Source organism: Podarcis liolepis (genome assembly GCF_965112155.1).
Source record: "Podarcis liolepis genome assembly, chromosome: 4".
Lineage (NCBI taxonomy): Eukaryota > Metazoa > Chordata > Lepidosauria > Squamata > Lacertidae > Podarcis > Podarcis liolepis.
In genome coordinates, this window is record NC_139558.1 from 87212164 (window position 1) to 87228007 (window position 15844).

General features: G+C 42.2%; 1 protein-coding gene and 1 long non-coding RNA gene across 2 annotated transcripts in view; one reads left to right on the plus strand and one right to left on the minus strand.

Moving 5' to 3' along the window:
- TRPC6 (transient receptor potential cation channel subfamily C member 6) overlaps positions 1–15844 on the plus strand; it is a 63285-nt gene that overhangs the window by 34109 nt on the left and 13332 nt on the right. The window contains exons 2-5 of the mRNA XM_083499402.1: positions 5327–6101; positions 7124–7303; positions 8505–8669; positions 14408–14621. Coding sequence (XP_083355528.1) covers positions 5327–6101; positions 7124–7303; positions 8505–8669; positions 14408–14621 — 1334 coding nt within the window. The remainder of the gene's footprint in view (positions 1–5326; positions 6102–7123; positions 7304–8504; positions 8670–14407; positions 14622–15844) is intronic.
- Positions 1862–13484, minus strand: LOC310705454. The gene is made up of 3 exons (XR_014525300.1): positions 11763–13484; positions 3012–3121; positions 1862–2055 (listed from the first exon to the last, which is right to left on the minus strand). It is a non-coding gene; the product is annotated as an uncharacterized lncRNA (long non-coding RNA).

The following is a 15844-nucleotide window of genomic DNA, read 5'->3' on the forward strand; positions in this document are numbered from 1 at the left end:
AGACTGAGATGTCTGAAATATGGGAATAGATTTGGACTTGTAACATATTTATTTCACAGGAAATCTAACTGAAATCATCAAATGACTTGACTCTTTATCAGTAAAATTTATTTCCGCTTTTAAAATATCAAACCCTTGTTTATGTTCCCGAGGATGTGGAACTTTGTGAAAAATACTCGGTTTCGTTTTTATGGGCAAATCTTAGAAGAAACCATTTTATGGTTTGTAAATAACCGTGAGCATGGGATCACTGGACTGTGCCAGAAAGAGAAAAAGCTCTGCATAACTGCAGTGTGGTGAAGCATCGCAGACTCCAAAGCTGGTTTGATTTGATATTATTTCAGGGTTCTTAGCTGTTGCTGCTTTCTCTACTGGTTCAGCGGCCTTAATTTTGTTGTTTTACTGCTTTTTTGGAGTTGCTTTTTGGTGTTTCTGTGTTGAAATCCTTGGATGCTGAATTGGCATTCCTGTTCAAGAATGAAAATAAATCGAATGCAGTGCCCCCTATCATTTGGTTGAGGTCCTTTTATTCTTCAGTCATCTCCAATCTATACACCCCAGGTTTGTCCCTTATTTCCTTAGGAGATTTGGACAACAGATAGTGAATTCTATCAGATTTTATCCAGGGTGTGCATGTGTGTGTATTTGGCGGTGTTGGTGTCTTTATTGTTGAAAAGCCTTTGCAATCTCCCTGAAGGTCTTTCAGGGTTTTTCTTTAAAAGCAAGCAGCATTGTTCGGTTTAATGGTTTTCCTTCTACCGAGGATTTTCTGCAGAGTGCTCTGGCAGGAAAGTGTTTTGAAAGGCTGTCTTGCAAGTATACTTTACGCTGCATACATTGCAGTATTAGAAAGATTCGGGGAGTGATAGTAGGTGAAGCAGCACCCTTCGTGACCCGAGTGTGCTGAGTCATGAGAGAAATCGATGGTTCTCACCATGTGAAAAGAGGCCTCTCATGCAAACAGATGTTAAGATAAGCACACGTGTCCTTCCCAGTCCTGGGGGAAGCATAAGGGCATCCTTGGGGAGTTGGTGGAGACCCAGTGGGGCCAACCACTGGTGCCTGTCATGGGGACCCCCAAATCAATGGAAGATATCGCAGAATGCACCTAGAGGGGACCCAGCAAAGGGCACATGGCTACATGCCCCGTGCTCAGTCAGAATCTGGTCTTGCTTCTTAGCCTGCCAGGGTCATTCTGGCACAGTCTGACCCCCTCCTTTGGTAATCCTCACAGAACTGTAGCTCAATGGTTGCCTTAATTTGATTTTGAATTGATTTTAAAATGAATTGATTTTAGAATGCTGTGTTACTTTTATTTTTGTTAGCCACTCTGAGCCTGGCTTCGGCTTGGGAGGGTGGGATATAAATACTACTATTATTATTATTATTATTATTATTATTATTATTATTATTTATTATTATTATATCGAGAGCATCAAAAACAAGTCCTTTCAAACTTACTCAGGTGATCCACAGAATTGACGACTTCTTCTTCTTCTTCTTCTTCTTCTTCTTCTTCTTCTTCGCTTCCTCTTTTCTGCTGGGTTATTGGGAAGGAAGAAGTTTTATGATTTCATGCATCTAATTTTAGTTCCCACTTTATAAACTGTGCTGCTTTGAAGTCTAAGTATATATCCAAAGATAGCAGGGCTAAGGCAGAATTTGGAGAAAGGGCTTGACCTGTAACTGCAGATTATAATGGAGAATACATGATTCTCCAGAAGTTTTTAAGGTTCCCACCAAACATGAATAAATGAACCAATGAATCCAAGAACTGTTTTTTTTAAAAAACAACAACAACATTTTTTATTGGTTTATAAATAAATACAAATACAATAACCATTAAGCACTTATCCAGCAGTACAGCCAATGGTCTTGGACTGAATTCTCTGCTAGTGAGTTTTGTAAGGAGTCGCTCTGGAATCTGCTCACTGCCACTTGTTGGTAAACGTTTTAAATGTGTGTTTTCATCTGCTGCGGAGAGGTCTTGCTCAGTTTGAAAACTGGTTGATGGCTGAGGTCAACTATGCCTCTGCAACTAGAAAAGTCCTAAGCCTAAAAAATAAAAAACAGAATAATAATATGAAGTGTTTAATAGGTATTATCAGCTGGGCATGGAACTAAGTTTTGGAACAGTTTCCTGTGAGTGCCCAGTGAGGGTGGTTCATAGATAGCACAGACAAAAGTCTCAGAAGCCTCTCATAGGTGACCTGGCTTGGTTATTGTCATAGGCTGGACCCAACCTCTAGCTGTGGTTCTGCTTCTTTCCCATTTTATGAACTGTCATGCTTTTATTAGCCTTACAAAAGCTTCTCTGGGGAGCTTTTTTTTGGCTGAGGAGAAGGATGAAAAAAGCTTCACATACACAAATCTTAGCATTATCTCAACATTTGACCCAACACAGGCGAGTCATTGAGGGTAAATAGTACCTCAGGTTAAGCACTTTGCTTCAGGATGAGAACAGAAATCGTGCGGCCGCAGCGGGAGGCCCCATTAGCTAAAGTGGTACCTTAGGTTAAGAACAGTTTCAGGTTAAGAACGGACCTCCAGAACGAATTAACTTCTTAACCCGATGTACTACTGTAGAACTCTTTTTATGTTTATTGACAAGTTATTTCATTCAGCAGACATGTTGCTCTTTTCATACATTTTTTGTTTGTTTGTGGTTTTTTATGCACATTTGTTTTGTGGAATCTTCTAATGTACTTCTACAAAAAAGATCAACAAAATTCTCTTTAAAAAACAAAAACCAATTTCAGCTATTGTTTCAGATGATCAAGTTGTTATGAGTTTTGCCAAATGCAATGCAAAGGATACATATGATTTGCTTGTAATTTGTGATGACTTATGCAAAGGAGAGAGAAGGGGAGCAAGTGAAGCTATATGGATTTGGTCTTAATTCAGATTGGGGATGAGGACGGAAGAGCAGGTGTGAGTCGAGATTAGCTACTGTTATGCTGCTGGGATAAAGGTAAGGCCAGGGGAAACATTTCTGACAGATTATAGCTTACCAGGGTGCAAGTAACTTTTCAAATGCCACCGGCCCTGCTCTTCCGCATTGGAATTTCCTTCCTTAAACGTTTCTGAGGATCTGGAAGTGAAAGTGCTGCTGAGAGAGGTTCTTTGAGAATAAACAGAGAACAAGCAGAGAGTGAGAAGACAGCCGATTTTCTTACAGATTTCCCGTTTTCTCTGAGCTGGATGAAATCATGAAGTGGGTGGGGTGACATTGGCCTGTGTCTACTCACAAAGCAGGGTGTACCCATTTCTTCTATCACTTGGAGAGCAGGTTGTTTAAATTATAGTTCCCAAAATGCATACACGCAGTAGTGAGATGTCAAAGCTTCTTCATGCGGTTAACTGTAGCAGCAACCACGTTGGGGCTGTTATAATGGAGTGGTATACAGGGAATCACTTGTTGCACAGTTATATTATGTGCATTGGCACCCAAACACAGCGATGAGCAACCCAACAAAACAATACGGGTGTTATGTAATGATCAATCTGCTGGTTGCTGGGACCTATCCTCTGCAACCAGGACAGCTCTGTAACGTTGGCACTTAAGTTGGGAAGGTTAGCGTAGAGATGGTGCCTTGTTGCACAAGGGGGAAGCAGGGAAGGAGAAGGGCCCATAGCTTAGAGGTAGAGCATCTGCTTTGCATGCAGAATGTCCCAGTTTCAGTCCCTGGCATCTCCAGGTAGGACTGGGAGGTTCTGTCCGGAACCCTATCATTACACCGCCAATCAGTGTAGATAATACTGAGTCCAATGGTCTGATTGACTATAAGGCGGCTTTCTATGAGTTCCTATGAATGTGCCATGCCACTTAGCTGTCCATTGTACCCATTTTTGCTATTTTATTATAGTTGTTAGCCACATTGGGTGCTGCTTCCACCTGTTCTTTCCACAGTTTGTTTTTAATGTTAAGTTAATTTGGTTCTGTCGGAGGTAAGGCTCAAAGCAGGGGTGGGGAAGCCACAGATGGCAAGCCTGCCCATTTGGCTTGTGAAGCCATTTTCATAACCTCCACCATTCCTCTGATGAAAATCAGGGCACGTGTGTTTTGGAGCCATGCTCTTGTTGGAGCCAGCTGACACACATGAAAGCACAGCACCACTCTAAGTGCCAGCTGCAAGTGTTGCCTTATCTTCTTCCCCGAGCACAGTGTTAGTGGAGTGGGGAACTGGGACATTCTGGTATCAAATCAGAAGCCAGGACGGCTTCTGTAATTCCAGGATTGTCCTGGGAAAATCGGGACACTTGAAGGCTATGCATTTTGTCCAAGCTGCACCCACCTACCCCACACCTGATGCCAGGTACAGCTGGGGCTTGGATGAAAGGGTCTTTGCAGAAACCACTGACCAGCTTATTAGTAGTGCCTGTAAAGCCCCTTGCACACAGATTCTGAAGCACTGACAGCTGATAATGGGTGCTTGGGAAGCATTGTGCGTAGAACTTTCTTTATGTATGCCACAACTGCAGCAAGAGTACTTATTGCAAAGTATTGGAAGACACAAGACCTACCCACTCTGGAAGAATTGCAGATGAAGGTGATGGACTACATGGAATTGGCGGAAATGACTGGCAGAATCCGAGACCAGGGAGAAGAGTTGGTGAAAGAAGATTGGAAGAAATTTAAAGATTATCTACAGAAATATTGTAAAATTAATGAATGTTAGAATGATGTTAGAATGAAGTTAAGTGGTTTAAGCAGTAAGGCTATAAAGGTGTATGTAAAAATGGATTGATAACAGGTGAAAATTTAAAGTTATACTATATTAAGTTAAAGGATTAGGAGAAAATAAAGAGGGAAAGAAATTGCTGAATTAACTAATTGAATTGGAATACAAAAAAGGGAGGTATGAGGAGGTCAGGGAAACAAGGATATGAATGTAAGGCATGGAAAGATTGATTCATTTTTTTCTTTTTTCTTTTCCTTTGTAAGTGTTTTTATTTTTTTATTTTGTATTTTGTATTTTATATTCTTCTTGTATTTTTATTTTTGTTTTTTATTTTTGTATTTCTTATTTTTATGTAATTCTTTTCTCTGAAATTTTAATAAATATCATTTTTTTAAAAAGGGAAGCATTGTGCGAAGGGGCTTTGCAAGTGCTTTGCTGCTTTCTACCTGCACAGGCAAAAATAGGTCATTGGCATCACTTGGGTTGGCCCCATCTGTCTATCGAATTCAGCCCATGGATGTGAGTGGAGATAAGGAGTCCTCAGCCTTGGCTCAAAGAACCTCCCCTTACACAGGTCTAAGAAATGCATTAAAAAGAAAGCAAAACAAAGCTGAAGACTTAATTATTTCTCTCTTTCCCTACAGTAGAGGCGCTGAGAACAGACATGCCCTCCGACAGCAGACTATTGCCCGAGAGAAAGGCAGGAGGCTTGCCAATCGTGGACCGGCATATATGTTTAATGACCACTCAACCAGCCTTTCTATTGAAGAGGAGCGTTTTTTGGAAGCGGCAGAATATGGCAACATTCCTGTGGTCCGCAAGATGCTGGAGGAATGTACCTCGCTCAACGTGAACTGCGTGGACTACATGGGGCAGAATGCTCTTCAGCTTGCCGTCGCGAACGAGCACCTGGAAATCACCGAGCTCTTGCTTAATAAGGAGAACCTGTCGCGGGTCGGGGACGCCCTGCTCTTGGCCATTAGCAAAGGTTATGTCCGGATAGTAGAAGCCATCTTGGGTCACCCTGCGTTCGCCGAAGGCAAGAGGCTGGCCACAAGCCCCAGCCAATCGGAGGTGCAGCACGATGACTTTTATGCCTACGACGAGGACGGCACCCGCTTCTCTCACGATGTGACCCCCATCATCCTAGCTGCTCACTGCCACGAGTACGAAATCGTGCACACCTTGCTGAGGAAAGGCGCTCGCATCGAGAGGCCTCACGACTACTTCTGCAAATGCAGCGAATGCAACGAGAAGCAAAAGCACGATTCCTTCAGCCATTCCAGGTCCAGGATCAATGCCTACAAAGGCTTGGCCAGCCCTGCTTACCTTTCCTTGTCTAGCGAGGACCCCGTAATGATTGCCTTAGAACTAAGCAATGAGCTGGCTGTGCTTGCTAACATTGAAAAAGAATTCAAGGTAAGTTGCTTTGGGTTTTTCTCTCCTGGGGTTAGGGGTTAGTTTTATAACAGGAGGCCACTGCTGGATCAAGCCATCTTCTTTAGCCTCCTGTTTCCATTGGTTAACGTAAAAACATAAGAAGATCCTGATGGTTCTGGGCAATGCCCCATCTTGTCTACCACCGTGGCGAACCTGCACGTAGGACCCAAACACAAGAACACTCTTCCCTCCTGCCAGGATTTTTTTTTTTTGAGGGAGTATGTGGCTGCTGCCATCTCTGCCGCCATTCCCATCCCGCCAGAGGCCAAAGCTTGTCTACTACAAAGTGGGGTGGCTAGAGCTTCTTTTTCCTCCTTTCAGTGACACACGGGCCACTCTAGCCATGTGACTTTGTGGTAGAGAATGACTGCTTTGCTCTTTCCGCTATAGCCTTATCCTCCAAATGTCTCTAGGAAGTCCACAAAGAGGGATTGAAGTTTTGTCTCCCCAGTGTCCGGCATTCTGAGGTATACTGCCCCCCAGAGCATGGAGGGATCAATTTAGTTATGAAAATGTGGAGCTGTCATTGTTTGGCCCCACAGGGTAAGAAGCCAGGCACAGCTAAGGACGTTATTGATTACTCAGCCTACAGTGGAAAAAATATAGCCATGCCAGTTTAAGGGGAATCTAATGAACCACCTTTAGATCGCTTTCACATTGCCAAAGATGAGGACAAAAGAGGGTGCCAGTTTGCACAGAACATGTGCATGCTAATTTGCATGTACAGGTGCAAATTTATAAATAATTACTTTAATTTTAACAATGCATCTCACCATAGTGGGGGAGACTGCAGCCTGGTGACCTGTGTGACTGCTTGGTTTGCTGCTGTGCAGGTGATCACTGCTGATTGGGAAAATGCAAGCCCCTCCAAAAATGGACTTGGAGCAGACAGGACTTGTGCCAGTCACCTTTGAATAAAGCTAGATGGGTCACAAGTTAATGTTATGCTTGTTGCTTATTTAAAATAATGGCCGATTTCTGTGGCTTCTTTTCCTTCACAGAATGATTACAAAAAATTGTCTATGCAGTGCAAAGACTTTGTGGTTGGACTTCTTGATTTATGCAGAAACACAGAAGAAGTAGAAGCTATTCTAAACGGAGATGTTGAGCTGCACCACGGGGAGCACGGACGCCCTAGCCTTAGCCGCCTAAAACTTGCCATAAAGTATGAAGTCAAAAAGGTAAGCTCTGGTTTAAGCAGCTGATTGGGTCAGAGATGTTTCCATTAATTTCCTTCCCATTTATCTTCCTATCCAAGTACCAAGTATCCAAATAACACACAGAGTTCCATGAACATTTGTCCTTGTCCCAATGAATCAGCATGTGAAGATAAACCTTCCTGAACTTTCTGGATAATTTGGAAGTGCTTTTGACATTCAATTTAGCATTTATATATCCTGCAGTACATAAGCGGAAACCTACAGGACATACAGCCCACATGCAGTACATGTTTCAGGGCTATAGCTAAGTGGTAGAGCACATGTTTTACACCCAGCAAATCCCAGGTTCAATCCCTGATATCTCCAGGTAGGACTGGGAAAGGTCCCTTCCTGAAACCTTGGAGAGCCACTTCCAGTCCAACAGAGCAGTGTTGTGACTTGGTGCAAGACAGCTTAAAGGCAAATATCAATAATTGGAACTAGTCCTAAATGCTAACAGACTGCCACTGAAGTGCTTTCAAAATTGGCATGATCTGCATAAACCTGGGCCGCACCAGTCAAAATTATAATATAGCCCAATTGCATTACAGTCCCTTCCCCCCAAAAAACCCAATTTCAATGAAATGGAAGCCTTTGAAGGTGTGGAGAGGTCCATGTGAGTATCAACTACATGGGTGGGGGACACCCAACTTTGGAGAAAGTTGCTCTATAGCTTCCATGAGGTGCCTGCTGTGCAGATTTTATTTAAATGTAGCTAAAGTGCCCTTCACATTTTCAGAGGCACAAGGCCTCTCCTACAAAATGCTGTGAACCAATAAAAGGGGATGGATGCTACCACCGTGCCTAGATTGAAAAAATTCCCAGAGGCATCTTTCAAGCCATGTCTGAACACAACACAATTTACACCATCTGCTTGACCCAACCTGGCAGTTTTTATGTGCAGTAAGAATCTTCTAGGGAAACCTGGAGGAGAAAAAAAATTTAAAGGATGAAATTGCAAAAAAAAGTAAAACCCAGTGTGTTGTCTTGACAAGGAAACTTCCTGCCTTATATAGGCATGTATTGCACACAGAAGCTTCTTTCATCCACACTGCTGCTCTTCCCTTTGTGATAATCACATGAAGATTACCTGCATTGTTTGTGTTTTAATACCTTCGCTAGTGGCTAATTATGAAATGAATGGTGGTAATGTTCTCTTGTACTCCTTTCCTTTGTCGTTTAGTTTGTAGCACATCCAAACTGCCAGCAGCAGCTCCTCTCTATCTGGTATGAGAATCTGTCAGGTTTACGACAACAGACGATGGCGGTGAAGTTTTTAGTGGTTCTTGCTGTTGCTGTTGGGCTGCCATTCCTGTCGATGGCTTATTGGATTGCTCCATGCAGTAAGGTACTAGTTGGTGCAAGGTTGCATCAGCCTTTTAAAACAGTTTCTGTACTTCGTTTGCGTGCAGATTTGAAAGTGGGCTAAAGTGAAGCATGCACAATAAACAAAAGAGGCACTTAGCAATGCTTTAGTAGCAAGTTATTTATTGTAATGGTGTGAAGGCAGGATCACACACCTTGTTCTCAATAAAAAGCAGCGAAAGCATTATGTTCAACTTAATTTGCTTTTCATTTGTGAAGGTGGCAGGAATGGGGGAGAAAACAGTGACTGAAAGGCAACACACATGCATATAATCTCTCTCTCTCTCTCTCTCTCTCTCTCTCTCTCTCTCTGTGTGTGTGTGTGTGTGTTTTATCATTTGAAGCCTTAAGTATTTTAAACTAGTGTACTGGTACTGAAAACGGGACAGCTTGAAGCTAACGAAAAATCTGATTCCATAATGAAATACCAACATCCAATATCAACATTACATTATGAAATATCAACAGCAATGACAGCATCAACACAAAACAAGACGCCATGCTGGTGCTGCAGTCCAGTTACACAAGCAGAGTAGCTAAATGTTTACATTGCTGTACAATTGCCTTTAAATTGAAGACCCAGGGGTCTTACTGCCCAGGGCAGTAAGAAGATAAAGAGATTTGTGACATGCTTTTCAATGGCCCAGTACACATGTAACACTAAGCCAAACTATGGCTGAGCATAAATGAGCCCATGGACTGAAAATCATGGCTACTTTGCTGCTGGCTGGAGCTAAGTCATGGGTTGGATTAGTGTTATGTCCAAACCCAGGCTCCCTAAGACAAACCATGAGTGCCAAACCAAACCTTGTGGTTTGTCTAGAATAAAACAAGCCACTAGCCTGGGTTCAGAAGCAATGCTGAACCAAATCATGGCTTAGCGCTGTGCAGCATGGCGGCAGCAGTGCTGGGTGGAGCTAAACGGCTGTGATTTTTACTCCATCCACTTGCTCGTTTATGTCACGGCTTGGCTTAGCATTGCATGTGGAACAGGCCATTGTGGCATAAATGTTCCCCGGCAACTGAAACTCTGGAGAGTCACTGCCAGCCATACTGGATTTTTTTTTACTGCTGCTTATTACGTCCCACATCTGTCTTCTGCCCGCTTTGACCCGCTTTCCTGGCACCTTCAAGTGACGCTATTTCCCAGCCTCATCCTCACTTGTGAATGCAGGCAGGTAATCAATTTGAAAGGACACTGCCAAGGTATTTTATTTATCATTTACAAAGTGTGTTTTAATCATTGCTGTCTTTAACCACCCCCTTGGAAGCTTTAAAAAGGAGCTTGTCAGTATAAACAACAAGCTTTATTAGGGGGAGGGAATAGTCATTTAGCCTCTGAGGGGACTGACAGACTGTTTTGCAAAAGAAAAACAAAACTATTTTTAGGCTGCCGCCCTAAACAAACTTACTGGAGCATTAGTCTCAATGAATTAGACTTGCTTCTGAGTTAAAGTGCGTGTTGCTACTTATTTATTTGGTTGGAGGATGAGGGTGGAATGAAGATTTCTTAAAGAATTTAGCAGACTAGTGTGCCTAGCATTTGGCTTTACCAACCTTTATTAATATTAGATTCAGCCATACTTAACGTTTTGTAAACAGTTTATTTATCTTTGGCCATTTTCCACTGGCCTTTCACTCCCTCCTAGCTTAAACATGCTTAAGAAAAGAAAGAAAGTAGATTGAGACTCTTCCTAATGGTGCCTATTAAATAGTTGCTGGAAAAATAAAAAAGTGGGAGTATTTGTGGTTGACTCTGTTTTGAAAAATGAAAACCATTTAACCTCCCTTTACATATATAGGGGTACCTCAGGTTAAGTACTTAATTCGTTCTGGAGGTCCGTTCTTAACCTGAAACTGTTCTTAACCTGAAGCACCACTTTAGCTAATGGGGCCTCCTGCTGCCACCCTGCCGCCGGAGCCCAATTTCTGTTCTTATCCTGAAGCAAAGTTCTTAACCTGAAGCACTATTTCTGGGTTAGCGTAGTGTGTAACCTGAAGTGTATGTAACCTGAAGCGTATGTAACCTAAGGTACCACTGTAAACCACAGTTATTGCAAATACAGTTTCCCTCATTCAGTGAGCTACTATGTTTGCTTCCTTCTCTTCCCAAACCTTTTCCCATGAGCTGTGAGCAGCCGACTCACCACATCCTGGAAAGTTTCTCCACACACATCCTGCCTAAAGCTTTTGATGTCTTGTGTTCCAACATGTCATGCACCCCTTTCCCCGTGTAAACTGACCAGAGCCTGCATGCCTCTCAAATTAATCTGGCTTTGGTGTGATGACTATGATAGTATTTTAAAACCTATGGGAAATTCCAATGCCTACTATTTCTGACAGTCTCTAATTTCAATCTAATGGTTATATTTATTCGCTTTCTAAAAGATAATTTGCTACCCTCCTATAGAACTGAGCAAACAGGGTGGTTCAAGTTTTTTTCTTTTTACATTTTCCAAATTTATTATACACATCTTATTATACACATCTGTTTTTTAATCTTTGGGGTTTTTTTTTTTGCTATTTCCAGCCTTGACAAAGTAATAATAATAATAATAATAATAATAATAATAATAATAATAATTTGAATAAAAATGTGCACCCCACCCCCATGACAATTCCATTGTAACTATCCAACCTCCCAAAATTTCAACACCTCTTGTGATGGTTTGACCCCTTTCCATTTTAACATTACAAATTCTACAAACACCTTCCATATCTCCTCAAAATCATTTCTCCTATATACTCCCCATCTTACTTTAATAGCACGTTAATTTATCATCTAATCCCATTCTAAAGTTGTCCAAATTTCTGGTCATTGCTGTATCTTATAGAAGCGAATGCCACAGTTTAAATATGCACTGTGTTAAGAAATATTACTTTTCGTCTGTCCTGAAGCTTCTAGCATTCAGCTTTATGAATGACCCTGGGTTCTAGAATCATGAAAAAGGGAGAAAAACAACTCTCTATCTGCTTCCATGCACAATTTTTATACATCTCTATCTTGTTCCCTTTTACTTGCTTTCTCCCCCAAACTAAAAAGCCCCTAGCCCTAAACGTTTTAACCTGTACTCACAGAGATGTTGTTGTAGCCCATTGAATAATTTTGCTGTCCTATTATGAACTTTCCCAGCTCTACCATATCCTTTCTAAGGTGAGGCAACCAGATCTCCAGAATTCCAAGTGTGGCCTTGCCATAGATTCATAAAACAGCTTTATGTTTTGGTAGTTTTGTTTACAATCCCTTTCGTTACAAACCTAGTGTGGAGTTTGACCTTTCCACTGCTGACGCACACCGGCTTGACATTTTCGCTCGGCTATCCATCCCGACCCTAAGTCTCTGTCACTTCAGACTCCATTAGCATACATTTGGAGTTAGGACCTTTTTGCTGTTCTGTGAATCACTTCACACACATTGACCTGCATTTGTCATTTTTAAGCCATGCCCTGACACCCTTCTTACCCAAGAAGCTGTCTGCCTTCAGTTCCCCAGAGCCTGGCAGGGAGCTGTAATCCCAGAAAAGGTTTAGAAAAGACTGGGATGTATAGATCTTCTCAGGCAGCTCTTCCCCCTTCCTGGACATCTGCCACATCCCAATGGGCGTCAGGTCCTTCTCTGGCTTCTCCAGAGTACAGCCCAGGAAGTGAAGGCCTCTGATTGCCAGCCAAGTGCATCTGTGCCAGCTCTGGACTTCTTGCCAGGCCAGCAATGACATCTCTGTTCCTGGGAGGGCTGCAGGCGAAGGAAGGTAGTCAGGGGTCCAGGTGGGGGTCTGGTGTGTGTGGCATCATCAGGGGCAGACAGCGTTTTTGGGGGGCTGGGTGTTTTTGGTGCTGAAGGTCTATGCAGGGTTCCATTCCACTTCTTTGGCTGAGGTCCTCCTGGAGTTATTGTTGGTCTAGACCAGTGTTTCTCAACCTTGGGTCCCCAGATGTTGTTGGACTACAACTCCCATCATCCCTGCGCTCTGGCCTTGCTAGCTAGGGATGATGGGAGTTGTAGTTCAACAAATTCTGGGGACCCAAGGTTGAGAAAGTCTGGTCTAGACTCTGTCTGAGGCAGAGGGTAAGGGAAGCAGTTTTCCCACGATGCACTCCTGTCACACACAAGTGCCACAGCCTGGGTTGCTGTGTGTATCTAAAAAGTAAATTTTGATGATATGCAAAGTAACAGAGTAGCTTGCAGCTAGGAAGCTAAATAACTCTTCTAGGTGATTGATAGCTTCTTTTTAAAGACAATGTCCAATTCAAAAATAATTTTACTTTCATAAACATATAACTGAGAATATATTTACAATCACATGCTTAGTCAAACATAGGTATGTTCTCACTTGAACTGTAGATGGAAGTCTTTGACATTTTTTATGAAATGTTTTTACTTTCACCTCAACAGTATTCTCTTTGTTCCTTACAGAGAGCTCCTGCACGGGTTTCTCCCTATTAATGTTTAGGGATCTTCCTCTGTTTGTTTCACTTCAGATATATCTCAGAGACACACACTACAGCAGATTCCTGAGAAGTTTCTCTCAGCAGCCATTCTCCCTCACACACAGAGAGAAAACAGAGAGAGCAGTTAAAAACGACAGTTACTGGAATAACAGTCACAACAGAATGGAATGCCTCTCTCATGTGACTCACAGTCAGCCAATCACTTGAGAGCTACTGCCAAAGGAAATCCCCCATGTACACACTAATTTAACATAAGTAAACATTCCCTTTTCAGGAATTTAAACCATTATCCTTAACGTGAGTTGGAGAGGGATGCCCTGTAAGTGGACCACTGCCTGACCACGCTGTGGTCATTGAAACATGTTGTTGTTGTTTAGTTGTTTAGTTGTGTCCGACTCTTCTTGACCCCATGGACCAGAGCACGCCAGGCACTTCTGTCTTCCACTGCTTCCTGCAGTTTGGTCATAATCATGCTGGTAGCTTCAAGAACATTATCCAACCATCTCATCCTCTGTCGTCCCCTTCTCCTTGTGCCCTCCATCTTTCCCAACATCAGGGTCTTTTCCAGGGAGTCTTCTTTTCTCATGAGGTGGCCAAAGTATTGGAGCCTCAGCTTCACGATCTGTCCTTCCACTGAGCACTCAGGGCTCATTCCCTTCAGAATGGAGAGGTTTGATCTTCTTGCAGTCCATGGGACTCTCAAGAGTCTCTTCCAGCACCATAATTCAAAAGCACATTGAAACATAGGAAACTGCTTTTATACCAAGTCAAAACTCTGGCTCATCTAAACCAGTATTGTCCATGCTGGTTGGCAGCAGGTCTCCATGCTTACAGACAGAAGTCTTTGCCAGCCATCCCTGAAGATGCCGGAGATTGCACTTAGGGACTCTCGCACGGGACTCATGTGCTTTACCTCTCAGTTATGCCCCTTCCCCAGCTGTGTTTCTTCAATCTGTGGTTCCCACCTCGAAGTTGGCAGCAACCATTATGCCATAGCACCTGGCATTTCTACTCCTCTGTCCCCTGCACTGCTGTAATCCTGAAGTCCCTGGGCAATCTGAGCAACATACAGGGTATATGGAAGTACAGAAAACTGCAAAAGGCTAATTAGAAATAGCATTAAAGGGTAATTATTTTATGCAAAGCATTCTCTCTTGTTTCTTCACTGTGTCTGGCTGTTGTTTCTTTTCGATAGCAGCCTTCTCAAGATAATTTTATTTTGGTGGGGGAGTGATGTAATCTTTAAAATCTCTCTCTTTTTTATTTTTGCAGTTGGGTAGAATAATGCGCGGACCCTTTATGAAATTTGTGGCACATGCAGCCTCTTTCACCATTTTCCTTGGTTTGCTGGTCATGAATGCGGCAGACAGGTTTGATGGCACCAAACTGAAGCCCAATGAAAGCAGAACGGATGGAAAACAGCTGTTCAGGATGAAAACTTCGTGCTTCTCGTGGATGGAGTTGCTGATTATCTCATGGGTAATAGGTAAAAAACATATCGCAAAGCTGTGTCTTGCAACCATAGCAGAGGACTGTGTGTCTGTTAAGCCTCTTTTCTCTTATAGTGGTGAAGTACGAGACACAAAGTGAAGGGTCTTGCTGAATTCCACATTCATTCATGTGTATCCCTTGCATAGGTTGTGAGTGGGAAATGCCACAGCGTTCTTCCTTCCTTTCCTCTTCGGTGCTTTTCACGAAACACATGCATTTATGTGTTAGCACACCAAACAAGGAACATTTGAGGTGCATTTTCAGAATGCTCTGATTATATCAGATGATCTACTTATTCAAACAAGCAAACACATTCTGAATCAGATCTGTTAAGTCTCTGCCAATTAACCTGGTTCCAAAATCCAGCTCTTACTTTCTTGGTTATAGAGAAGACAGTTCACCCCAGAAAACACAGTTGATTGTCACATCTTAAAGCACCCAGCACCGTACAGATGACATGTTGTTATTAATTCATTTAAAATTTACATTTCAGAAGCCTAGAAAAAGGGGTGCAAGTTTCAATGTGTACACATGTTACTCTTGTTATAGCTAAAAGAAAGAAAGAAAAGGAATACACCTTCTGTTTTATTCTTCTAAGCCTTATGCAGAAAAAAGAGGTGGCATGTTACTTTGAAAGTGCCGAAAATTCAGGGAACTGTTCTATAGAATGTTACATCAAATGAAACCAATCATTTCTGGCTGCATTATCTAAAATAAGAATTAAATCTTTTAAAGCCAATTTTTAAAAAGAAAGTTGATAGTTAGCAGGCAAGACAGAAACTTGATGCTAATGAGTGTATTCAGATATTGTCAGTGAGCACTGGAGATTACTAACATGCAACATCATAGAAATCCAAATTGGTAGGAGATAGCGTTTCTGGCTGATTAGGTGTTATGCATTAGAAGCTACTATAAAATGTAATAAAAAGTTAATGAACCGAGAACTGTGAGAGACATGAAGGAGCAAGTAGATATCTGAAAGCTGTATATATTGTGAAGGAGAAACACACACAATCACATACATAGGATAATAATTATAACACACATTCATTCGTTTGAAATGCCATCTAAAACTCATAGCTAGTTGAAGATCTGTGCAGTACCTTTACACTTCCAGCTGCAGGAGAAGGCGGATGCAGCTCATCCCAAATCTTTTTCAACTTTGGTTAAGATATCTTCCTGTTTTGCTGCCTGCTAACAGCAGGGGGTGCTTTTAGG